General features: G+C 42.4%; 1 protein-coding gene across 1 annotated transcript in view; it reads left to right on the forward strand.

Moving 5' to 3' along the window:
• csrp3 (cysteine and glycine-rich protein 3 (cardiac LIM protein)) overlaps nt 1–27,300 on the forward strand; it is a 45,676-nt gene that overhangs the window by 8,146 nt on the left and 10,230 nt on the right. The window contains exons 2-4 of the mRNA XM_048545618.1: nt 8,940–9,078; nt 10,114–10,282; nt 19,324–19,450. Of these exons, the coding sequence (XP_048401575.1) occupies nt 8,967–9,078; nt 10,114–10,282; nt 19,324–19,450 (408 nt within the window). The 5' untranslated portion in view covers nt 8,940–8,966. The remainder of the gene's footprint in view (nt 1–8,939; nt 9,079–10,113; nt 10,283–19,323; nt 19,451–27,300) is intronic.

Here is a 27,300-nt window from a genome sequence, read left to right on the forward strand (position 1 = left end):
CATACGAAGAGATCACTGGATGGAAACATAAAGGTTTTCTGTAAAATTCATCTGGATACTTGGGTTAAAATGAATAGGTGAGGTAGATCCATTTAATTTCTAGTAAAATGAGACTGATGACAGACTGCCGAAAAATGGTGTCAAGAAGTATCAGTTTCCCAACTTGTGAAATTTTTAGCCTCATTCAGGGAACGTTACAGCATTGAAGGAAGTCATTCAGCCAACCAAGCCTGCATCAATTCTCTTGCAAGTGTTATCTAAATAATGCCTCACACTTTTCCTGTAGAACTGCAACTTTTTATTTTTCAACCACAGTGATCAATCCAAGTTCCTTTTGAAAGTTCTGTTTAAATCTTGTTTCCATTATCCTCTCAGACAAAGTGTTTCTTACAATGTAGAAGAAGTTTTCGTCCTTTCTTTTTGGCTCAGTTGCTGATTTTCTCAAACCTGTGTCCTCCTGCAAGTGGAAACAGTTTCTCACCAACAAAACCCTTCATAATTTTGAAAGCCTCTATTGAATCTCCTAGGCACTTCTGGTCTCTCCAAGTAACTGAAGCCTGCATCCCTGTTGCCACTCTAGTAAAATGTTTCCATGTCCTCTTACATTTGTGCCACATCTTGAGAAGAGAGACACAATGTTTAGCTGTATCAGGACCCTATTTCGACCAATGTGTATAAGCTCTGGTAACTTCCCATTCGAAAGAACAACGCTACATTAAACATGGATCGGAATAATCTCAAACTCAAAACACTTGTCACTGACAGGCTATCACTACCTGAAAATTGTTTCTTCTTGCCATGTCTTTGTACTTAAAAGATAAAGCTGCATGCAAGCCACACACCATTCTGACTTGGAAATATATTCATTCAGTGTTGCCTGGTCAAAATCCATGAACTCACTCTCTAATAGCAATGTGGGTATGCCCAAAGCAAATGGATTGCAGCAGCTTAAGAAGGCAGCTCACCACCAAATTTTCCAGGGCAATTAGGGATGGACAATGAATACTGGCCACACCCCACGAATGTACTTTGAAAAGGTCTGGAATGCATTGCTAAGTTTCAAGTCTGGTGAGGCCACTCTGACTGGTAGTGGGGAAACAAAGAAACAAAGAAACCTACAGCACAGGAACAGGCCCTTCGGCCCTCCAAGCCTGCGCCGATCGAGATCCTTTGACTAACCTGTCATCTATTTTCTAAGGGTCCGTGTCCATTTGCTCCCTGTCCATCCATGTACCGGTCCAAATATATCTTAAAAGACGCTAATGTGTCTGCGCCTACCACCTCCGCTGGCAACGCGTTCCAGGCACCCACCACCCTCTGTGTAAAGAACTTTCCACGCATATCTCCCTTAAACTTTCCTCCTCTCACTCTGAACTCATAACCCCTAGTAATTGAGTCCCCAACTCTGGGAAAAAGCTTCTTGCTATCCACCCTGTCTACACCCTTCATGATTTTGTCGACCTCAATCAGTTCCTCCCTCAATCTCCGTCTTTCTAATGAAAATAATCCTAATCTACACAACCTCTCTTCATAGCTAGTACCCTTCATACAAGGCAACATCCTGGTGCACCTCCTCTGCACCCTCTCCAAAGCATCCACATCCTTTTGTTAATGTGGCAAGCAGAACTGTACACAGTACTCCAAATGTGGCCGAACCAAAGTCCTATATAACTGCAACATAACCTGCCAACTCTTGTACTCAATACCCTGCCCAATGAAGGAAAGCATGCCATATGCCTTCTTGACCACCCGATTGACCTGTGTTGCCACCTTCAGGGAACAATGGACCTGAACACCCAGATCCAAGTTGGCAGTTCTTAATGATGAGATAAAGTACATGGGAGAATTCAGGTGGAGAGGGATTATAGGAGTGGTTGAAAGGGTCAATGGTTGTTGGGGTGAAAAGAGGGTGGAGGGGAGGACTCTGCTCCAAAGAAGTGAGCACAGAGGTAAAGACAATAAGAATTCAGCAACATCTCATGGCTGAAATACATTGAGGTGGGGGATTTGAATGGATAGAACTAACTCCTTTGAGCACTGATTTAGCATCAGATGAGAATATTTGGCAAGAGGTGGTGGGGTGAGAAGGGATCAAGCCACGGGAGGAAGAATCCAAAAGGGCATTGGTACCTGAGCTTGTCTGTCTTAATGCCTGAATGGAAGAGAAGAAGTTTCTAGTTATAGAATCGAATGGAATGAAACTGTGGATCAGAAAGTTTTGCTATGTGCGTATAGTGGTGCAATGCACCAAATGTGGATCTCGATGTAGCAGGAGTAGCTGTCTGAGGAGCATATGTATTTGAGATGCTTGTAATCTTGGATGAATTTGAAATATGAAGAATGAAATCCATGCGGGTTAAAACTGAGCAAGAGACGTTCACTGAGGAGGGAGGTTTGTTGTAGAAGATGGAGACAGAAAACAGTTAGGTGGAAAATGCCAAAAGGTTAAAATGGAAATCTCGCTGGAGAAAATAGCAGAACTTCAAGGTTGGTATTCAGTGAAAAGTGGCAAATTAAAACAAAGTACTACAGATGCTGAAGAAACTTCACAGGCTTTGCAGTAACTGTGGAGAGACAGAATTAATGTTTTTTTGAGTCTGATACGAGTCTTCAGAGTGGAAAGAACCTGGAAAATGGTAGCTTTTATTCTGACAGGAGAGAAGGCTTTTGTTCCTTAATACCTGAAAGAAAGAGTGAGAATGGCTGCCCTGAATATCAAGGCAGCCTTTCACTGAGCAGCATTAAGATACCCTAGCGAATTGCAGTCAGAATCAACAGAACACTAGTTTAAGTCATCCCCAGTAGAAAGGAAGATTGTTTTAGTTGGTCAATCATTCAGCCTCAGGACATCATTATAGCAGCTTCTCAGGCTGGTGCCTTGGTCCAAACCATCTTCAGTTGCTTCATGAATGACCTACCTTCCATCATGCGGTCAGAGTGGGGATATTGTGGAATCATCTGAATGTTCAGAACCATTTTTCACATTGTAGAAGACATGGACAACCTCTAAGCTTAGCTAAAAATATATTAGATAGTCAGCATGGGATTGTTTGAGGAAAATCATGGCTGACAAACTTGATTTTTTTTTCAGGAAGTTATCAAAAAGATTGACAGCAGTAGATGTTGGTTGGCTTTGTGAGGGGTAGGTCATGCCTTACAAACCTTATTGAGTTTTTTGAGGATGTGACTAGAAAAGTTGATGAGGGTCGAGCTGTGGATGTGGTGTATATGGACTTCAGTAAGGCATTTGATAAGGTTCCCCATGGTAGGCTCATTCAGAAGGTCAGGAGGAATGGGATGCAGGGGAACTTAGCTGCTTGGATACAGAATTGGCTGGCCAACAGAAGACAGCGAGTGGTAGTAGAAGGAAAATATTCTGCCTGGAAGTCAGTGGTGAGTGGGGTTTCACAGGGCTCTGTCCTTGGGCCTCTACTGTTTGTAATTTTTATTAATGACTTGGATGAGGGGATTGAAGGATGGGTCAGCAAGTTTGCAGACGACACAAAGGTCGGAGGTGTCGTTGACAGTGTAGAGGGCTGTTGTAGGCTGCAGCGGGACATTGACAGGATGCAGAGATGGGCTGAGAGGTGGCAGATGGAGTTCAACCTGGATAAATGCGAGGTGATGCATTTTGGAAGGTCGAATTTGAAAGCTGAGTACAGGATTAAGGACAGGATTCTTGGCAGCGTGGAGGAACAGAGGGATCTTGGTGTGCAGATACATAGATCGCTTAAAATGGCCACCCAAGTGGACAGGGTTGTTAAGAAAGCATATGGTGTTTTGGCTTTCATTAACAGGGGGATTGAGTTTAAGAGTCGTGAGATCTTGTTGCAGCTCTATAAAACTTTGGTTAGACCGCACTTGGAATACTGCGTCCAGTTCTGGGCGCCCTATTATAGGAAAGATGTGGATGCTTTGGAGAGGGTTCAGAGGAGGTTTACCAGGATGCTGCCTGGACTGGAGGGCTTATCTTATGAAGAGAGGTTGACTGAGCTCGGTCTCTTTTCATTGGAGAAAAGGAGGAGGAGAGGGGACCTAATTGGGATATACAAGATAATGAGAGGCATAGATAGAGTTGATAGCCAGAGACTATTTCCCAGGGCAGAAATGGCTAGCACGAGGGGTCATAGTTTTAAGCTGGTTGGTGGAAAGTATAGAGGGGATGTCAGAGGCAGGTTCTTTACGCAGAGAGTTGTGAGAGCATGGAATGCGTTGCCAGCAGCAGTTGTGGAAGCAAGGTCATTGGGGTCATTTAAGAGACTGCTGGACATGTATATGGTCACAGAAATTTGAGGGTGCATACATGAGGATCAATGGTCGGCACAACATTGTGGGCTGAAGGGCCTGTTCTGTGCTGTACTGTTCTATGTTCTATGTTCTATCTCTCTGTTCAGCAATTTTCCCCAGGACTTTTCCATTTACTGTATAGTTCACCCTTGAATTTGATCTTCCAAAATGCATCACCTCACATTTGCCCGGATTGAACTCCATCTGCCATTTATCTGCCCAAGTCTCCACTCTATCTATATTCCGCCGTAATTCACCTTCATGTGAAATGCTTCTGAAGGTCATTGTACTTCCGCTGATTAACACGAGCTGAGTAGCCTTGGCAAGGAATTTCAATTTAATTGTAGCTGGATTTTTGGTTGCTTCCCACTGCTGTCCTGTGTAGGGTTTTCTCAAAACTGGGAAGCAACCTTGCTATGAAACTTGGGCAAGGGGCTCCTGGAAATTCAAAGCAAGCATTTTTCTGCTCAGTTCTGAGCAAGGGTCACCGGACTCAAAACGTTAACTCTGTTTTTTCCTTCAAAGACGCTGCCAGACCTACTGAACTTTTCCAGCAACTTCTGTTTTTGTTCCTGATTCAGAGCATCCACAGTTCTTTCGGTTTTTATTTTTCTGCCCTTGTTGTTTGTCTTGAATGCTTTCATACAAATATGCAGAAGGGGCTCTGCAATGTCAGGTGGGGTATGTGTTTACTGGGTATTAATGTTTTATCAGATATCTGTTCAACATTTCCTTAGGGTGATGAACAACTCTAGAACAAATAAGTAAACTGCTGAACTATGTTTCGGTACATAATTAGCATCCCCTCCCTGACCGTGCATCAAAATTGATGGACAAATAAATAGTATAGGCCATAAAGATTTAATTTAATTAATTTTCACAGCAGCTGACAAATTGAAATTGTACTAAATGGTTTGTGCGTAAACATTTCATCTGCGAAGTAGCTGTAATGGTAGCTGCGTGCTGGGGATGTCTGTTTCAATTGAATCTTAAATCAGCTTTTGCATTGTATACATGAGATAATTTGAAGTAATTTAACATTAATCTGATTTGAAGACTGAAAGCAGTTTAAATCAGGAAAATAGTACTGTGACAAATTAGGCAGAGCAGAGCACATGGCAAGCAGGTGCTCCTGAACTAAAGAAAAACTGAAAAGCTTAATCCTGCAGCATGGAAGCAGTGACTCATTTTGTATTGTGGTAACAAAATCAGAGCCAGCTATAGTGAGATCCTTCAAGCAGAGTTTGGCTTCCTACCCAGCTACTCCTGGATTCTTATCGTGTTATTCCAGACGTTCCCCCTTCTTCATTACAGAAAGGGCACCAGGACCTGTTATAATGACAATTCTAATCTATCCAGCCTGGCAGTCAACTGTGTCTTATCACTGTCTGTGAGAGATCGATTCATGTCTCACTGAAACAGAGCAGCAGCTCGTATTGGCTGTGTAAATAAACCTCCCTCCAGATTCCTTAGGTTTTCCAAATAATTCAATAAAACCAATTGTACAAATGTCAAAGATTTATACCATTTAGCAAGATTAGAACTGTGATCAGCAACCACAGTTGAGATGTCCTTATGCAAATTGGAAGGAAACCTCTAAAGTGTTTAGTTGTGATAAATGTATATAATTTAGAGAGAATAGAGAAATAGTTTTGTCTTTTAATTTGGAAATTTATTTTATAATTTTGTGAAAAAAAATTCACCATTTTTAGCCAAATTTGAAGTGAACCTATGAATATCTCAATGATAAGGTCAATAGCATTATTGTTTGGGACTGACCTTAAGAATTAATCTTTGTATTTCATTTGAATTGCTCACACTTCACTGAACAACACAGTAGTGGTTAGAGTTTGTTGTATGGGGCTAGTGTGTATTTGATTCAAAAATTGATGCAGGTTTTAAAGAGATTCTGTGAATTTTGTTTTGAAGAAATATCCCATACTGTCTTCGGATATCTCCGTTGTACAGGCATTGAGGTTATTGGATGTCCGTCATGTATATGCTGGTCAAAAACAAACATGGCTGCTCTCATCCCATTTTCCAGCACAGGGTGCATGCCCTGCCTTGTATGTCTTGAGTATGTTAAATATGTTTTGTAAATGCATATTGCTGTTGTTCCTCTGAAAATCTCATGTGTTTATCAGGAAATCATATTTTCCAATATAATATAGGGTTCACTTTGTTAAATTAGACTATATTCTTCTTAAGGTGACATACATCTACAAAGTTGTTCAAAACCTGAGCTATGTTCGCTGATTATAATTCAATGGAGAAGTCCCTAATACCGGTTATAAAACATTAAACAGTCAGAGTTTTTAACAACACAGGAATAGGCCATTTAGCTCATTGTGTCAGCTTTGGTCATGAAACATGCATCTACTTTAATCTCATTTTCCAGCACCTGCCTTGTAGCCTCGTATGCAAAGTTGTTTCAAGTGTTCATCTAAATGCTTCTTAACTATCTTGAGGGTTTTTGCTTCTCCCACCCTTTTCGGCTGTATCCTTTTATTTAATTTTTGGAAGTGAAAACTAATCGTTAGTTCTCTTAAACGAGTGACGCCATTTGTCTTCCACTGTTAATTGTGGCACATTTGTGCCAAGCAGCAGTATGAAGGAATCTAATGGGAAATAGACTCAAGCTATCATGCACAGCCTGAGGATAATGGTACACTGATAACAGATTATGGTACAATATCTGTCAGACAGATTGACATTTTGTGACATTCAACTATCAGGAGACAGACAAATAAAGAATAACAATAATGGGAATAGATCTTCATAATGCTGGGTTTTAAGCATGGCATTTGTAAAATTTTTAAAACTTTATTTCTCGACATTGTGTAGTGACCTGAAATACATTAGAAATGGACACAGGAAGTCTGAACTGTGATTTGATGTTAAGATTGCAAAGTACTTTTGAAGGAACACCTGCTGCAAGCTTGTTGAAATAAATTCTATTTTGTACTTGAGAGACCTAGATATTTATTGTGATGCTGTTTGCATGTTAACAATTGTATTGGTAATAGGATTTAAATCCTGTACATACATACTATTTGGAAACTCAGGAATAGTCACATTTCATTTGATAGTTTACAATGTATTATCACAAGATGCACTGCACACCTTGCTAAATCTCCTCAGATAGCATTTTCCAAATGCACGACCGCTTCTATCCAGAAGGACAAGGACAGCAGATACATGTGAACACAACAACCTACAAGTTCATCTCCAAGCCACTTACCATCCTGACTTGGAAATAAATTGTCATTCCTTCAATGTCACTGGATCAAAATCTTGGAACTCCCGCCCCAGCAGCATTTTGGTTAACCTACAGCACATGGACTGCAGAGGGTCAAGGAAGCAGCTCACCTTTTCAGGACATTTAGGGATGGGTAATAAATACTGGCTGAACCAACAACACTCACGTCTCATAATTGTTTCATACACAAATGTCCTTATGTTGAATTAGGCAACAGAGGAGTTTCAGTGATTTATAAGCCTTTTATTGTAAATCTATAGTACAAAAACAACTCCTAGCTTTCTCTTCTGGTCCCTTTCCCTGTCCAGAAGGCAACACCTCACTGGCTTTATTTTTGGTCAGATGTTTTCTAACCAACGTTGCAGTTATGTTAATACACAGCCCTGGAGCAGATTAAACTTGAACCCAGGCCTCTTGGTCTGAGTTAGGGGCACCACCACTGTGCCACAAGAGCTGTTTTGCTGTGTTTTGCCTAGAATTGTCTAATTCAAGCATCATTTCATCCAAGTCTGGTGACTGTTCATTAAATAGGTCACAATACAACAATAGACAAGTATTACGTGTGGTCACGTGTTCCAGGATGCAGCAGTGATGTTACATTGTTGTACACCTTTGTAGTGAGAGGGAGGCGGAAGTTTATAGAACACGTTCCTGTCAAGCCCAGTCTCATGCAGGCAACTTGACCCTTCCTTCGGATATATTCCTTCTCCAAGGTCAATCGCCTCAGACCAGAGAAAGCCACAGGATTTCAGAGTCTGGCTCTATACAGAAAGACCAGATTGAATGTTCTTCAGTGCAGTTTGTCAGTGGTACTCACTGCTGCCACAGTATATCAGTGATGGAGAGAATGAATGATGAGGGTAGTGGAAGGGTTGCTCATCCAGGACATTGCTGTATCCTGGAAAATGTAGAGACCTTGAGTGTTGGAGCTGCACCCATCCAGGTAAGTGGGAAGTATTCCATCACACTCCTTACTCGTGCCTTGTATGTGAGTGGATAGGCTTTGGAGAGTCGGAAGTTGAGTTACTCACCAGAGAACTCCCAAGCTCTGACCTGTCCATTAGTCTCTCTCTCTCTCTCTCTCTCTCTCCTTTTTGTTGAAGTCTTATCTCTGCACCTGTGTTTAAATGTTTGAATGTATGTGGAATATATGTCAAGTGATTTTGCTTAACAATTGGTCCTGTGACTGCATCATCATTGTCTTAAAGGCACAATAGAAAATAGGCATTGCTGTTTTGACTGACATTATGTTGGGAGATGTGATCATCTTAACTTTTTGAAATGTTGCCCTCTTTTGAAGGTGAGAGGCTTTCTTCATGGCTGTGAATGATCTTGAAGAATACATTGTGTTTATGCATTTTGGTTATTTGTCAGTTCTGGATTTGTCTTCTAGATTGTTAGGTCATTATTTTCCGAGAAGATGCCACAGTGGGGTGGTGGAGCCAAATGTGCTGCCTGTGAAAAGACAGTCTACCATGCTGAGGAGATACAATGCAACAGCAGAAGTTTCCATAAAACCTGCTTTATCTGCAGTAAGTAAGCTTCTTCCATCATGTACCCCCCCCCCCCACCCACCACCACCACCCCTCAAAGAAGGTCTGAAAGACAATCTAACTGAACAAGGTGAGCTTGGCAATAGGGCCCCCCTCCAACATTAACCTATGAAATTCTCGTTGTATGACCAGCTGATTGTTCTCCAGTGATTCTGACCCATATTACCCCCCGGAGTCTAAATCAGAAACTCATTACTGTTTAGTAGCAGTTTCTGTTAGTGGATTTGTGGGCATTGTAGAAGACAGACATGTGATGTATCCGACAGCATTAGTAACTGTGAGCAACAACTGCAATTTGCTCATTAACAGTACTTTGGCTATATTACTGCCCATTTGTAGTCATTGAAGTTCTCTCCTATCATGCCAGATTAGCTGGACAGTAATCTAAAATCAAAATCATATTCTTTGCTAGCATAAACAAAATCTCAACCTGCTGGTCACCTTCAGTCCTTTATAAGCATATCGCTTTGGTCCATCTGCTCCTCATCCCCTTCTAAATGTACCCTTCGTGTCACAAACACGAAGAATGCTGGAGAAACTTGATAGGTCTAGCAGCGTCTGCAGAGTCCAATATGACTGTTCTTCAAATTTTCAGAACAGTTCTGAAGAAGAATTACGTAGAACTCAAAATGTTAATTTTATTTCTCTCTCCACAGATGCTACCTGCCTAGTTTCTCCTGCATTCTGTGTTTGTTTAGATTTCTAAATTATTTTTACCTTTTAATGCTTTGCAAAATTAACTGCTCCACACTTGTGCATTAAATTCCATCTGCCATTTGCCTCCTGTTCCACTACTAACTTAAACTTGATCATTACCCTCTTCATAATTCATCTTCAGTTCTCGAAATTATATCAATGCAGCCCATGTATCAAGTTTTTCCTGCTTGCTACCTGTGCAGTTTTTTCTTATCAAATCACTTTCTCATTACAGTTAGGTTTTTAGTGTTCATTTTGCTAAATAAATGCATCAGCAGCCATGGTTTCCATCAGCCTCCTGCTTTTGTTGCTTTTCAGTGATCTGTAGAAAAGCCCTGGACAGCACTACAGTGGCTGCACATGAAGCTGAGATCTACTGCAAGGCTTGCTATGGCAAGAAATATGGGCCAAAAGGCTATGGCTATGGTCAAGGTGCTGGCACCCTTAGCTCTGAGACCCTGGAAACTCCTGGTGCGCATCAGGTGGAGTAAGTGTTTAAAATATAAAGCATATTTCTGAAGGATGGATGGATTTATTTTAGCTGAAAGGAAGAGGAGAAACTGTATAAACGAAAGGATACAATTCTGAAGGGGATGTAACAGCAGAAGGGCTGGAGGTTTTATGGACAAAAATCATTGAAAATGGCAAGGCTGTTTGAGAGAATGGTTAAAAGACTGTGCGTTGATTCTTGGGCTTTTATAATTAGGCACAGAGATCAGAAAAACAGGAAAGCTGCAATCAACCTATAATAGAGTACAATAAGTCGCAATAATCCTGAGTAAAACGTCGGTTTACTCTTCAACTGAAATGTTGTATCCGGTTCTGGGATCACAAGTCTTCAGGCCCAAATGGATTTCCACAAGGTGGTTAATGATGTGAAAGATACACTAGCTAATTTTCTGAAGTTCACTTGATTCTGGAAAGGACTGGAAAGCCAGAAACATAAGCCCTCTGTTTGTGAGGGAAGAGAGGCAGTAAAAAAGGGGGAACCATGGAAAAACTAGTTTGGCTGTCATTGGCTTTCAGTCAAGTTATGGCTTGTTATTTAGGAAAACGCAGGATAAGTAGATATGATGATTTTGCATAAGGAATATCATTTAATTCATTGATTGGAGTTTTTGAAGGAGTCATGTGCGCTGCATATAAAGGAGAACCTGCTAATGGACGAGGCTTGGATTTCTAGAAGGCTTTGACAAGGTGCCACATAAAAGGCTATTGTGGAAAGTAGAGGCTCAATGTCTAGCGTGTTATATATTAGCATGGAAAGAAGATCAACTGATGATAGAAAACAGAGTGTTTAAATGAGTTTTTACCAGGACGTCATAAATCATAGAAGGCCTACAGTGTGGAAACAGGCCCTTCAGCCCAACAAGCCCACACTGTCCCTCAGAGCATCCCACCCAGACCTATCCCTCATAACTCACCTAATCTACACACCCCTGAACACTACAGGGTAATTTAGCATGGCCAACCCACTTAACCTGCACATCTTTGGACTGTGGGAGGAAACTGGAGCACCCGGAGGAAACCCACACAAACATGAGGAGAATGTGCAAACCACAGGCAGTCACCCGAGGGAGGAATTGAACCAGGGTCCCTGGTGCTGTGAGGTAATAGTGCTAACCACGGAGCCACCATATTGCCCCAAACATGGTAAGCATAGGCCCACAGGGATCTGTGCTGGGACCTCAACATTTTATAATTTACACCTATGCTTTAATGAAGTGAAGATATGATGGCTGATGTTGTAGCTGACACAAAGATAAGAATATATGCTGTGAAAGGGCCATAAGAATGTTGCAGGTGGCTGTAAATCAGTTGAGTGGATGGGCAAAAATCTGGCAAATGGACTATAATGTGGGAAGAGGTGAAATTGTTCATTTTGGCAGGAGGAGTAAAAAAGTAAAATATTAACTAAAAAGAGGGCAACTGCAGAATTCCAAGGTGCAAAGAGATCCAGGTGTTCTAGTGCATTCATCACAAAAAGTTAGTCTGCACCTACAACAAATAACCAAAGAAATCAATGAGATGTCATCCTTTATTGCGAGAGGAATTGAACATAAAATTAAGGATGTTCTGCTTCAAGTACCCAAGGTGTTAGTAAGACCACATCTCAAATACAGTGTGTAGTTTTGGTCTCCTTATTTAAGTAAGGCTTCAGAGATGGGTTGGAGGAGATTCACCAGATTGACACTTGCTGTGAGTGGGTCATTTATGAAGATAGTTTGGACAAGCTGGGCTTGCTTCCACTGGAGGTTAGAAGAGTGAGGAATGATATAAGATGCTGAATACCGTTGACGAGTTGGACAGGGAAAGGACATTCCAGTCCCAGGCTAGGAAGTTTAACAACCGTATAGAGATTTATAAGACCATGGGAGGCATGGATAGGGTGAATAGCCAATTTTCCTAGGGTGGATGCATCCACAACTATGGGGCATAGGTTTAAGATGAGAGTGGAAAGATTTTAAAGGACCTGAGGGGTAACTTTTTCATGCAGACGGTGGTGTGTCTACAGAACGAGCTGCCAGGGAAGATTTGGAGGCGGGTACAATTACAACATTTAAAAGGCATTTAAAATGGGTACATGAATAGAAAGGGAACTAAGCCAAATGCTGGCAAACGGGACTAGGTCAGATTGGGATGTCTGGTCAATGTGGACAAGTTGGGCCAAAGGGTCTGTTTCCATGCTGTGCATCTCTATGGCTCCATAAGTCAAGATTGGGCTTTTTTATGACAGAAATCAGGAGACATATTTTCTCTCAGAGGGCTGTGCAACTTTGGAAATCTGTGCCTCAGAAGGTGTTGAGGCGAAAGTGTCATTAAACATTTTTAGGACAGAGTTAGGTTGATTCCTCATGGGCAGAGGATTGAGATTTATTGGGAATAAATGGGAATGGGGTTTCAAAACATAAACAGATCAGCCATGATCTTATTGAAAGGAGGAGCAGGCTCAAAGAGCCGAATGGTCTGTCTCGGTTCCTAATTTGAATGGTTCATACTTCAGGAAGAATGTGAAGACTTTGGAGAAGATGCCGCAAAGTTTCCTGAGAATGATCCCAGGATTGAAGAATGTTGACTGTGTAAAATAGCTTGCAGAAGCTGGGTCAGTCATCTTTGGAGAGGAGAAAGTAGAGAAGAAATTTGATTGAGAGACATGAAATCATGGGACAGTATAGATGGGGAGAAGCTGTTCCCCTTGGTGGAAGGATTGAGACCTAGCCACGACTGATGTGGGGTGGTTGGCAAGAAAAAAGGCAAACAAGAAGCATTTGTCTTCATGCAATGCGTCATTGGAATCTGGCATGCACTGCCTTAGAGTGTGCAGTGGCTTTTGCAAAGGAATTGAAACATTATCTAGAGAAGAACCATTGTAGGGCTGTGAACAAAAGGCAGGTTGATGGCACTTGCTCCTGCAGAGAGCTGGCACAAACATTTCAGGCTGAATGGCCTCTTTGAATGCTGTAATTAGTGTTTGAATGGAGTGATAATACCCTCATGCACATTTGCTGACCAGAAATTGCTGAGACTGCTTGTGAACAGATTAGTATACAGAAAGAATTGTTATGAATCTTCCAAAGATGAAAACGCCACACAAATTGAAATTTGAATCATAGCTGTCTCAAACTGAGTTTCTGATGGAAAATGTGTATCATTATAAATACAGTCTAGTTTTCTGAGTCTCCATTGTAATCCAGTATTAAAACGCAATCTGTGTGGTTCTGCGCTGATCTATCTCCCAGTGTGGACATGGATACAGATCAGTACTTGAATAAATGCCTCTGCATGTTGTGCAGTATGGAACAAATCACATTTCAATTTAATTATCGTGTTTGTGTGTACCTCATGCTGTTTCTTTTTCGCTCCATTTGTCACAGTTGCAATGTGAAACAAAGGAGCAATGTATTTTTACAGAGAATGTTGGAAACACTCGTTAGGTCAGGCTGCAACTGTGCGGAGAGTTCATGGTTCTGATTCAAGAGAAAGATAGGATTGTAGAATAATTCTGGGACAACCTTTCCTTCTGGCTTTTCAATCTCACATTTTCCTGTATCTGCAGCTGAGTATCACCAGCATTTGCTACTTCTCACTATCAATTTGCAGCATCTACAATAACTTTTTTTATTCATTCACTGGATGAGAGCATCACTGACCAGGCAGCATTTATAGACCATATGTGGAGTATTGTGAGCAGCTTTGGCCCTGTTATTTAAGGAAAGATATCATTTCATTGGAGGCAGTTCAGAGAAGGTTCACTGGGACATCTCTGGTATGGACAGGCAGTCTTTTGAGTGAAGGCCAAATGGGTTGAGACTCAACTCTTTGGAATTGAGGAAAATGAGAGGCGAACTCTTTGAAACATATAAAAATCTTAAGGAGATTGACAGGGTAAATGCTGAGAGGATGTATCCCCTCATGGGAGGAGCCTAGGACCATCGGGCATGATCACAGAATAAAGGGACACCAATTTAAGACTGAGATGATGCAGGGGTGCTGGTGTTGGACTGGATTGGATAAGGTTAAAAATGACAAAACACCAAGTTGTAATCCAACGGGTTTATTTGAAAACACAGGCTTTTGTAGCATTGCTCCTTCATCGGATGCTCCAAAAGCCAACGTTTTAAAATAAACCTGATGGAGTATAACTTGGTGTTATTGATTTAGGACTGAGATAAGGAGGAACTTCTTCACTGAGAAGGTTGGAGCCTTTGAAACTGCTTCTCAAAGAGAGCTGAGGGTGACAGAATCGTTTGGTATATTTAAGGTTGAGATAGATAGATTCTTGATCTGAAGGAGACTCAAGTGTTACAGGGAGAGGGCAGGAAAGTGGATGTCAGATCAGTCCTGATCCTGTAGACTAGCAGACCAGGCCCGAAGGGTAGAATTTTACCGTGTTTAATTCTGTTAGAACTTCATAAGTTTCTGAGTTCTGCACTGATTCTTCTAAACTCCAGTGAGTATTGTCTCAACCAATCCAGTCTGTCTTCATACATCAGCCCTTCAGTCTCAGGAATCAGTCGAGTAAACCTTCATAGCCAGGGCACCCTTCCTCAGAGAATGGGTAGATGATAAATCATTGCCAATCCAGCAACGCTTATGTCCCATTTAAAAAGTTATATTAAAGTTATGTTTGATAATTGCGATGCATCACAGCTAAACCCATGGATACCATGATTATCAACCAAACCAATCCTGTCCCCACACACCACTGAGAATGTTTTCTTTCTTGTTCAACCCAAGTGGTATGAAGCAGTTTTAATATTCTGTCTGCCGCTGCAGATGGGATCAACGTTGATCAGAGATCAGGAAAAACTAATCAATTAAAGGCACTTGGTTTTAAAGGAGGTTTACTTTGTGAGAAACTCTTTCTTCGAGCGCAGCTGGGGCATTATTTTTAGGCTGCATTTACAGCCACCAAACTACAGGAGGTGCACTCACCACCCACACAGTCACTGTGCCTGTGGGCAATGCCCAGGGAGGTACCGCTATCAAAGAACTGCGGTAATGAAATGACGTTTTTCCAACATTGTAAGCAAATTCAAATCCTGGGCCAGTCTATCTCAATCCAAATGCTTCTCTGCATAACACCCAGTCTCCATAATGCCTGCCTCCCACTCAGCACCATGTTACCATCTCCTCCCTTCGGGAGTGAGGGAGTGAGACAGCGAGTGGGAGGGTGGCAGTGAAGGATCAGGAGCAGAGCAGAAAGGGAGGTAGTGAGCAAGGTGGTGAGCAGAGGAATGGGATTCAGAGTGCGGGGACGAGTGTGGGGCCAGAGCATTGAGCTGAGCAGAGTGAAGAGTGTGACGTTGGCAGGAGTTTGTTTGTTTTCTCTGAAACCAAGCAAACAGCTATGGGAGGAGTCAGCTTCCAGCTTTGACATTAGAAGCACCAATTTCCTGTGCCATTGCAGTGGCATGAGTGGCTCAATCATTTTAAAGGTGTCTGATTTATATCATATCTCAAAATAATCTTGGCATTCATCACTTTTTTCAGGGAGTTAAAAAAATAGTTAGGTCAGTCAGCATTCCTGAACATTCAGCTGATCCAATAGCAGGAATAAATTATCCCATTGGAAGTTAGTTTTTGCAACTTCTCAACTAGGAGTTTGTAGACTGTAAGATAAGGGAGTATAATTAGGCTATTCAGCCTGTAGAGTCTGCTCTGCCACTCACTGAGATCGTGGCTGATCTGATAATCCTTAACTCCACTTTGCTGCCTTTTCCCCATAACTTGTAGAACATAGAACAGAATTGCATAGGAACAGGCCCTTCGGCCCCTTATGTCTAAGCCAACCATGATGCCTTTCTAAAGTATTCATTTGCCCGCACGTGGCCCAATTCCCTCTATTCTCTTCTTGTTTGTGTGTCTATACAAATATCTCTTAAACTTTGCTATTGTCTACCACCTCCCCTGGCAGCACATTTCAGGCTCCTACCACTCTCTGTGTGCAAAACTTGCCTCACTATCTTAAACTTGCCCCCTCTCACCTTAAACCATTGCCCCCTAGCATTTCCACCCTGGGAAAAAGGCTCTGATTATCCACCTATCCATGCCTCTCATAATTTTATTTACATCTATCAGGTTGCTCCACAGTCTCTGAAACTCCAGTGAAAACAATTCAAATTTGTCCAACCTCTCCTTATAGCTAATTCACCACAACCCAGATAACAACTTGGTAAAGAGATAGTAAGAACTGCTGATGCTGGAGAATCTGAGATAGCAAGGTGTAGAGCTGGATGAACGCAGCAGGCCAAGCAGCATCAGAGGAACAGGAAAGCTGACGTTTCGGGTTGGGACCCTTCTTCAGAAATCCTTATCTGTAACTGCCTGGCAAATTTCTTTTGCACCCTGTCCAAAGCCTCCACATCCTTCCTATACTGTGGGGACCGAAACTGCATTCAATCGTCCAAATGTGTCTGAACTAACGTTTTGTACTACTGCAACAAGCCTTGTCAACTTTACACTCAATGTAGAAGTCGAATCATTTATTGTCACATATTAAATACAAAATACAGTGAAAAGTGTGAATTGTTGCTCATTCATAGGCGCTATCCACAATAACTTAAGATAACTTAAAGAAGGTTCAAATGTTTCCTTCTCTGCTACAGTCCCACTCCAGGCTTCCCAGCCCACACTATGTCACCACCAGGGGCCCTCTCCAGGCTACACCAGCCCATGCCATGCTGCCACCAGAGCCCCACTCCAGGCTACACCAGCCCATGCCATGCTGCCACCAGGGACTGACTCCAGGCTACACCAGCTCATGCCATGCTGCCACTAGGGCCCTCTCCAGGCTACACCAGCCCATGCCATGCTGCCGCCAGGGGCCTTCTGTAAGCTACACCAGCCCATGCCATGCTGTCACCAGGGACTGACTCCAGGCTACACCAGCCCATGCCATGTCACCGCCAGAGTTCCGCTCCAGTCTTCAGAGGCCAGCCAAGTCTGTAGCCACACTGACTCTGAAGATGGCACCGCCGCTCCAGAACCCATCAAAGCTACCTCCCTACCAAGGAACTCTGTTTGTCAGGTAAATTTGAGTGAAAGCCAAATAACACTGAGAAAGGAAGAAGAGGGAAATCGAGAAAGAGAAAAGGAAAGAAAGCGGATGAAATGAACAAGCCCAGGCACAGGAGGCCAGACACTGCCGGCTCCACAATCGCCATCTTAGGCTTCATGTTCTGACCTACGAAGGCAAGTATACCGTACACCTTCATCACCAGCCTACCCACTTGTGGTGTCACTTTCAGGGAGCTATGGGCTTGCACTCCGAGGAATCTCTGAATATTTCTGTAAATATACCCTAACTGATTAAAAATCTGTCTATCTCAACCTTGAGTATACACAGTGAGCCAACCTCAATAGCCCTCTGTGGTAAAAATAATTCAACAGATTCACCATCCTCTGAGAGAAAAAAGTCCCACCTTATCTTTGTCTTGAATGTGTGACCCCTTATTTTGAGATGATGTCCTTTGGTTCTAGACTAAGCCCCTACCCCACACCCCCACACACACACGCGTGCGCGCACACACACACACACACACACACACACACACACACACACACACACACACACACACACACACAGAGAAACCACCTTTCCACGTCTTCCATATCAAGTCCCCTAAGAATGCCGTTTGCTTCAGATATGTCACATTTCATTCTTCTAACATCTGATGAGTACAGGCTCAGCCTACTCAATCTCTCTTCATAAGACAGTCCCCTCCAAACATGGCATCAGCCTAGTGAACCTCTCTGCAGTGACTCCAATCTCAGTGTATCTTCACTTAGATAGGGGTCCAAAATTGCACTGTATTCCAGCTGTGTTTAGTTAGAAACCTGCAGATTATTAAAATTATTATTTGGAATACTGTATGCAATTCTGATCTCCCCACTATAAGAAGGATGTCGTGAAACTTGAAAGGGTGCAGAAAAGAGTTACAAAGATGTTGCCAGGATTTGAGCTACACAGGGAGGCTCAATAGGCTGGGGCTATTTTCTCTGGAGCTTCAGAGGCTGAGGATGACCTTATATAGGTTTATAAGATCGTAAGGGGCATGGACAGGGTGAATAGCCAAGGTCTTTACCCCAGGGTAGGGGAGTCCAAAACTAGAGGGTATAGGTTTAAGGTGAGAGGGGAAAGATTTAAAAGGGATCTGAGGGGAAACATTTTCACACCGAGGGTGGTGCACATTTGGAATGCCAGAGGAAGTGATGGAGACGGGTACAATTACAACATTCAAAAGGCATCTGGATGGGTACTTGAATAGGAAGGATTTCGAGGGACACGGGCCAAATGCTGGCAAATGGGACTAGATTAATTTAGGATATCTGGTTGGCTCGGACATGTTGGACTGAAGCGGCTGTTTCTGTGCTGTACATCTCTATGGCTCTAAAAGACTAAGAAAGTATAAGCTTTCCATTTTGTGAGTATTTACGTCAGAAGCCTGCACAGTTCACAGGACACAACTGAGGAGCTCCAGTTAAATCGAGCCCAAACTTTTGATAGGGAAGAACCATTTCTCTGGATTTTGATCGCTCTAAAGTGACGGTGCTATGGAATAGATTAAAGTTTGTTTAACTTCTATGATTTTGTTTTCTCCCTTTAGATAGCTTTGTTTGCCTTTTCCTTCTTTTACGTAATAAACTTTGTTGCTATTAAAAGAAATCTGCAGCTTTGTAGCTACTTTTCATTGAATGGCCACAATGTTAAATTATTTTTTTTAAAAAGTGATCTATCATGTCAGATTTTATTCTGGGACCAGTGGTAACATCAGCTAGATTCACAACTTTATGTACCACATTTAAACAATTGATAAGACAAACATGCAAACATTGAAGTGAATATCAGAATGGGTCTTTCACAATGCATTAATAGTCAAACCATATTTACTGTCTTACAATTAGCTTTGAGAAACTTTGGCAGTTTTATTGTTTCTGGTGTAACATACCTATCACACTAACCACGTATTTTGACAAGTTTATACTCTAATTTTTTAATCTGTCTTTGTTTGCTTTTCCCCCAAGGGCTAAGCCTCATCCATCTGCAAACCCCAGCTCCTCCAAATTTGCTCACAAATTTGGTGGTGCCGAAAAGTGCCCACGATGCAGTCAATCTGTGTATGCAGCCGAGAAGGTGATTGGAGGAGGAAAGGTAGGAAAATGTGACAGCTAGATACATTTTTTCCTGCATTCTAATCGTAGGCGGCAGGAAATGAGAGTCATGCAAAATGTGAGTATAAGATAGCTCACACGTTTGATGATTGGTTTCATTCGAGTATCTACAAAGGATGTCTCATAAAAAAGTACATGCTTTTGGACCAATAATAATCCAAACAGAATTTAAAAACTTCAACATGAAGATAACAATGAAAATCAGGCTGCAGTGATAAAAGTCAGACACCACTTACATAATTCTTACGGGGCATGACAATTTACAGGGAAAATGACCAGAACTGAACACAATGTTCCAAATGTGGCCTAACTAAGGTTCTATAAAGCTGTAACATTACCAGCCAAATTTTAAACTCAACACCCCAGCCGACGAAGGCAAGCATGCCATATTCCTTGCTGACTACCCTTTCCACCTGTGTTACCACTTTCAGTGACCTTGTACCTATACACCCAGATCCCTCTGCCTATCAGTAGTCTTAAGGGTTCTGCCATTTACTGTATAAACAGTAAATAAGTGTGAGGAATGTTGGATCAGCCATGATCTTAGTGAATGGTGGAACTGGTCTGACAAACCGAATGGCCTAGTCCTGATCCTATTTAGTACGCTCTGACAGACATAATCTCAGAATAAAATGTAGGCCATTCGGGACTGGCATAAGGAGAGATTTCTTCATTCAGAGGGTGGTGAATCTTTGAAATTCTCTGTACCAGAGGTCAGTGGAGCCTCAATCATTGAACAGTTTCAAGATAAATTTCTGGAGACTAACAGCATGTAAGGACACAGAGACAGTACAGGAAAGAGGCTTTGAAGTAGGTGATCAGCTGTGATCTAATTAAAAAGGTGTAGGCTTGATGTGCTGAATGGCCTATTCTTATTTTTATCTTTAGCCGGAATTCCTAAATGAGTCCAAGATATAACATTTGTGAGATATTATTGAAATTATTCTAAAAGCAAAGTAGATCAGGACATTTACATGCACATGAACATTAGGTTTGAGCTGATTAAAAGAGTTGAAATAATTTATGAAGAGTAAAACTAAGAATGAGCTTTTATGACAAACTCTGAAATATAGGCTGAGATTTTCCATGCTGTAGTCTACGTGTCAAGGGTAGTTGTATTCAGTGGCACCTCCCTCTCCACCAACCACAAGATGCCGAATCAAGCTCCAATATACATGCCTTGGTGAATCAAACTCTAGTCAGCTTGTTTGTTGAGCTTCTTGATGAATTGCAATTGGGGTGCCACCTCATTAGAGTCTACCAGCCAATAGGACGTCAGGAGCCTCTGGGTCTTAGACTTCATAGAAATGCAGGCTCTTTCTGTGCCAGACAGAACATCTTCCAAGTTATTGACAGTACGTGATGATTATTGATCTTTGTGCCAGGCAACAGCCCAGTGGGGAGTCCACTCCTGGACAGGGAAAAGGTAGAAATTGGTGGTTGTGCTAAACTAGAGGCTTACATTTAAGCCCTGGTAAATCTCTGAAAGCCTTTCACTTCCTAATTCAATATAATTCAATTTATTAAAAGCTAGATAGCAAGGTGTAGAACTGGATGAACACAGCAGGCCAAGCAGCATCAGAAGAGCAGAGGAGCTGACATTTCGGGTCTGGACCCTTCTTCAGAAACGGAGAAGGGTCCGGACCCGAAACATCAGCCTTCCTGCTCCTCTGATGCTGCTTGTCCTGCTGTGTTCATCCAGCTCTACACCTTGCTATCTCAGACTCCAGCATCAGCAGTTCCTACTATCTCTATTAATAACTAGGAGTTCTTGCTGGAAGACTAAAGTTTGGGGGACCCATTGGCAAGATGTGTCTTTCTCCTGGGATTCCCAGCCTGAGTGTCTTGGGGAGAGGGCACAGGGAGCTCAGAGGCAAGGGGAGGATTTTAGATTTCAGCAGCCCCTCATCCCTACCTGTGATTGGGACAAATTGAACACAGTTTGAACTCAGCCACTACTTATCCCAATCCAAGCTGGGAAGCCCTGGAACCAGCAAGCCCTCTCTTCTCTGCTGTGCATGCAGGGTAGTGGGTGGTGAATTGAGATTTCTTAGTGTCCGTTGCTAGCCTGTTTGGAAAGTCCCCTGTAGAAGCTTCACTTAATCACTGAAGTTGGTGAGAAAGGTAAATAATTGGGCAAGCTGGCTCTGGAGAGATTCTCACTCCGTTCTTGTCACCTCCGTTGCCAATCTCAGGGGCGAGTAACTTGCATTGCACCCATAGTCTCTGAAGAGGGACAACCTACTGGGGAGTCTTAAGAACATCACAGCATAAGAACTAGGAGCAGGAGTAGGCCATCCAGCCCCTTGAGGCTGCCCCGCCATTTAATAAGATCATGGATGATCTTTTTGAGACTCAACTCCACTTACCTGCCTGCTCACCATAACCCTTATTTTCTTTACTGTTCAAAAATTTATCTAGCCTTGCCTTAAAAACATTCAGCATGGTAGCTTCAACCGCTTCACTGGGCAGGGAATTCCACAGATTCACAATCCTTTGGGAGAAAAAGTTCCTCCTGACCTCAGTCCTACATCTGCTTCTCTTTATTTTGAACCAATATCTTAATTCTTATTCTTAACCAATAACTATCCTTCAACAAATGTTAGACTGTCTTTGCTGTGCATGTGCGTTGCTGACATTTCCATTCATTGCAATGATGAAAATATTCCAAAATAGGTGTTTGGTCAGCATGGCAGAATGCTTCCCACGGTGTAGGTTCAATTCCTGCACCAGCTGAGGTTACCATGAATATTCCACCTTCTCAAACTCTCCCCTCGCCTGAGGCACATTGACCCTCAGGCCAAACCACACCTGTTCTCTCTCTCTCTCTCTCACACAGAGCAGCCCTATGGTAGGACAATGAAAACTTTACCTTTAATACTTCAAAATGTACTTCTTTGACTATTAAGCATTTTGGGATGTCTGTTCAGGTTGTGAAAGGTGCGGGAAATATTTCTTTCCTGCACCTGACTAATTTCTTTGACAGTGTATTGAGAAAGTGACAGCCCAAACATAACAGAAAGTTCTTGAATATGATCTGCCCTGTCTTCCAAGGAGTACTTGATCATGTTCCACACAAAAATGTAGCTTAAAGCTGGAGCGGTGTTGGACAGAACTGGAAAACACATTTTCTTTGAATGATTTAGCATTAGGTAATATGTTGGGGTGAAGCGAGCTCCAGTGATCAGTGTCGGGACCCCAACAGTTTCTCATTTACGTTTTCAATTTGAATTCAGAAGTTCAGTGCCAAAGGGCATCATTCACTGGCAAAACCAAAGGAGATGACATACCTGTGTCTGAGAGAAAAGAGATGGGAATGGGATTCTGATTAGCCCTTTCTGTGAGGCAGCATAGATGTGGTAGACTGAATGGCCTCTTTCTGTGCACCAATTCTACCAGGCCCAAGTGGGTAACTACTCGGTGAGGATACAGCATTCACTAACTTAACTGAAAAGACCAGGGCAGTGACCGAACAGTAGGCCTGCAATAGCTTCCCTTTGGTCTAGGCTTTCACAGGCTTTTCCTTTGTGTGGTATAAATTTTCTTGTATTGTTTTCAAAACTAGTTTAAGTTGTTTTTTTATAAAAAGCGAAAGGACTCTATGCCTGTGTTGTGCGTTTGAGACTCTGTTTTGGCCGTTGCTGAGGTAAACTACATTATGAACCACTGAGTAAGAAACAATAGGAGGAGTTGGAACAAGCTAAAGCTAAATATTTTGTTTTCGGGTCTATCAGGAGTTGAACGATAGCATGCCTTCTGGTCTTTGCTGTGCGAAATGGAGTATGCAGACTTCCGATACTGACTCAGTGGGTGGTACCCCATGGTTTATTGAGTAAGCACACCAGCTAACTTGAGAGCTGATCCTAACCAGGCATATTGTTGGGAGGGATTTGATCCCATTGGAAAATGTTATCACTAGTGATGCGTGCTGAACCTTTCTCTGTGTTTGTGGATAAGGATTAGCCTCTGACATCTTTCATTGCTTTGAGGTAAATTGTCCAATGAGAGAGCCATGCTGGATGTGGTGTGGTTTTTCTTCCACAATAAGTCCCCTGTCCCTACTTGAGGTTAAGTCTACCCTTCAGTGATTGAGCTCACTTGTGGGCCATATTTTGGAGGGAATGTTTCTTTTGCCAGTGAAGCCATAGGCCAGCAAGAGGAAAGCTGTAGATTAGACTTTCAGAGGTGGAGACCATTGATATTGAGAAGGGAAAAACAGACATTGATTTCATAAGTAACTTACACAATAAATACACTCAGTAAATTAGGTATTTTTTTCAATTGAATTGCTGAAACCATGATTAAAAATTGAGGTGTCAGCCTCCAGGATCCAATTGAAGGAGACTTTCAGGAAAATCCATTCTCTATGCATCCGATATCCGTCAGCAGATTGTTTTCTGCTGGACACCACAGAAAGGTGGACTAGAGTGAGCTTCCATGTGATGTTTCAGATAGTAATGGGGTGCAGGGAAATGGGGAAAAGGCAGGAGATTTGCACTAGGTTGTAGAATCAGTATAGGCAAAACGGGCCAAATGGCATCCTTCCCTACCGTATCTATTTCGAGATTTTGCTTTCTCTTGGATGGAAAGAAGAGTGGATGTCCTTTTGTCAGTGTCCGTAGCTACAGCTGAGAGGTCTCAGTTTCAGAACAAGGGGTGTCAGATTTACAACATAGATGAGCAGGACTTATTTCTCTCAAAGGGTGATGAATCTGGAGTTTACCCCTCGAGAGAGCAGTGGATGCAGGGACATTGAGTAAATTTAAGGATGTGAGAGAGAGAATTTTAATGAGTAATGGGTTGAAGGGTTACAGGGAATGGGAAGGAAAGTGAGTGAGGCTGAGATGAGATCAGCCATGATCATTTAAATAGTGGAGCAGGCTCGAGGGGCTGAATGGCCTACTCTGTTCGTATGACTAGACTGCAACATGAAGGCATAAATCCATATTGCCACAGCAACTTGCACGTCCTGAATGATTGGTAACTCACCACCACTAAAGTACTTTAAACCCCGTGATTTTAGAGCAAATCAATGAGCCAAACATTGCATTAGCCTCTGTTTGCAAGGCCAACAGTTTGCATTCTGTAACTAAAGTAGTAGAAGAGTTAATTGGACTTGAAACATTCACTCTGTTTCTCTCTACATGGATTCTGGCAGACCTGCTGAGCTTCTCTGTATTTGTTTCAGATTTCCAGCATCTGCTGTATTTGCTTTGATAGGTTTTATTGAAGTTTGTGTTATCTTAACAATATAGAAATGCAAAATAGTTTTGTTTCCAAGAGATTTTGAAGTAAGTATATTCCGGTCTAAGTGGAGCCTCTGCTTTAGGACACAGTATTTATTGTGCACTGTTCCATAGTGGGCTGGCTCATTTGTCTGCAGTTGGCTCATGGGAAGTAAACGTATTATAGGAGGGAAAAAGCAAAATGTTGGGGAAGTGAGTGAAGGTCGCAGTAAGAGTTAATAGTTTTGAGGCCACTCAAGGCCACAAGGGATGTAAATTCAGACAACATCGTGAAGCTGCAACAAATGCGTAACTGGAATCGATGTGAAATCATATTGGAGCTTTGTGAGGCACCATTGGTTTACAAATACAAGTGGAATTGATGTGAGTTTGCTTAAACAAGAGGCAGAGTTCAGCTGGCTGTAAGTGAGATGGTACAATCTGGGATTGATACATGAGCTGTGAATCCTCTTGACTGGGCTGGAATTACTCAATGTGCCACAACTGTGCATGTGCAGCGACATCAAAGGCATGTTTTCAATATCATTGCACTGACCAGCGCCCTTTGAGTGTCAAGGCTAGAAACAGCCATCTGATTCTGGTATGGGAATGGCTCTCGGATGAGGTTTACACTGGATTTAGTGGGAACCTATTTTTATCAGCTGTAGACACGCTGCTGTTATACAACTGGTAGCAACCAAGAAACAAACTTATCTCTTCTGCCAAGACCAACCATGACGAAGACGTGTACAGAAACAGAAGTTGCTGGAAAAACTCTGGTTGCATCAGTGAAGGAAAAATTAGATGTTAACGTTTCGGGTCCGGTGACCTTTGTTCTGAGGAAGGGTCTTCAAATGAGGCCATCTGGGTAGAAGTTAAAAATAAAAAAGGGGCTATCAATTTGCTGGGATTATACTAGAGGCCTCTCAACAGACAGGGAGATAGAAGCATAGATATGTGGGCAAATCAGAGAAAGGTAGGAGAGAAACAGGACAATTGTAGTGGGGGGCTTCAACTTTGCTCACATTAACTGGGATCCCCTTAGTGTGAAAGGTTTAGACAGGGAGGAATTTTTGTGCCAGTGCATAGATAGTCCGACTAGAAATAAGGCAGTGCGTGCACCAGAGCAAGTGGGTGAGGTTTGAAATGAACATTTTTCATCTGTATTCAGAGGAGAAAGATATTGTAACCACAGATATCAGTTGGGATGGTAAGGTTCTAGAAAATGTTGATGTTAAGATAAATAAGCAGGTGGTATTAGATGTTTTAGTGGGCATAAAGACACATTAATCTGCAGGGCCTTATGAGATGTATCCCAGGCTGCCATAGGAGGCAAGGGACAAGGTTGCTGGGGTCCTGGTAGAGATATCTAATACTTCGCTGGGTCACAGGCAAAGTGCCAGGTGACAGGACGATGGCTCATGTGCTTCCTTTGTTCAAGAAGAAGGGCAGCAAAGATAAGCCACGTAATTACAGACCAGTTAGTCTGATGTCAGTGGTAGAGAAATTATTGGAAAAGATTCTGAAGGGTAGGATTAATCAATACTTGGAAAGGCAGGAATTTATCAGGGATAGTCAGCATGGATTTTTGTCCAAGGCAAATTAATAGAGTCTTTTGAAATGGTGGTGAAATATATGGATGAGGGTAGAGCAGTTGATGTGGTTTATATGGATTTCAGTAAGGCCTCTGACAAGGTCTCACATGGAAGGCTGGTCTAAAAGGTAAGGGCCCATGGGATGCAAGGTAAGTTGGCAAACTGGATCCAAAACTGGCTCGCAAACGGGAGGCAAATTGTGATGGTGGAGGGGTGATTGGAAGACTGTGACCAGGGATCGATGCTGGGACCCTTGCTATTTATTAAGTGCATTAATGACTTGGATGTGGATGTGGAAGTATCATTAATAAGTTTGCAGATGACATGAAAATTAATAGTGCTGTTGATAGTGCGGAAGATGGTCTCAAGCTGCAGATTGATATTAATCAAATAGTAAATTGGGCAGGGCAAAGGCAGATGGAATTTAATCCCATAAAGTGTGAGGTCATGTATATGGGGAGATCTAATAAGGGAAGGATTTACGCAATGAGTAGTAGGTCCTCATGGAGTACTGAGGGACAAAGGAACCTTGATGTACAAGTCCATAGATCCCTGAAGGTGTCAGCACAGGTAGGCAGGGTGGTGAAGAAGGCATTCAGGATGATTGCCTTCATTAGCTGGGGAGGAGAATAAAGGAGCAAGGAAGTCTTGTTACAACCTTTTATTACATAGTTAGGCCAATGATGGAGCACCGTGTTCCCCCTGGTCACCACAATTTGAGAAGGATGTGATTGCACTGGAGAGGGTGTAGAGGAGATTCACCACAGTCTCGCCTGGAATGGAAACTCTCATTTATGAGGAGAGGCTGGATGGGCTGGGGTTGATTTTCTTGGAGCAGAGGAAGCTGAGGGGGGATCCGATTGAGGTATGGAAAATTAAGAGCAGCATAGACAGAGTAGATCGTGAAAATCCCTACCCCATGGCAGATGTGTTTAAGACCAGAGGATGTAAGTTTAAGGTGAGGAGTAAGTATTTAAAGGAGATCTGAGGAAAAATATTTTCACCCAGAG

The sequence above is a fragment of the Stegostoma tigrinum genome, chromosome 17, assembly GCF_030684315.1.
Source record: "Stegostoma tigrinum isolate sSteTig4 chromosome 17, sSteTig4.hap1, whole genome shotgun sequence".
NCBI lineage: Eukaryota > Metazoa > Chordata > Chondrichthyes > Orectolobiformes > Stegostomatidae > Stegostoma > Stegostoma tigrinum.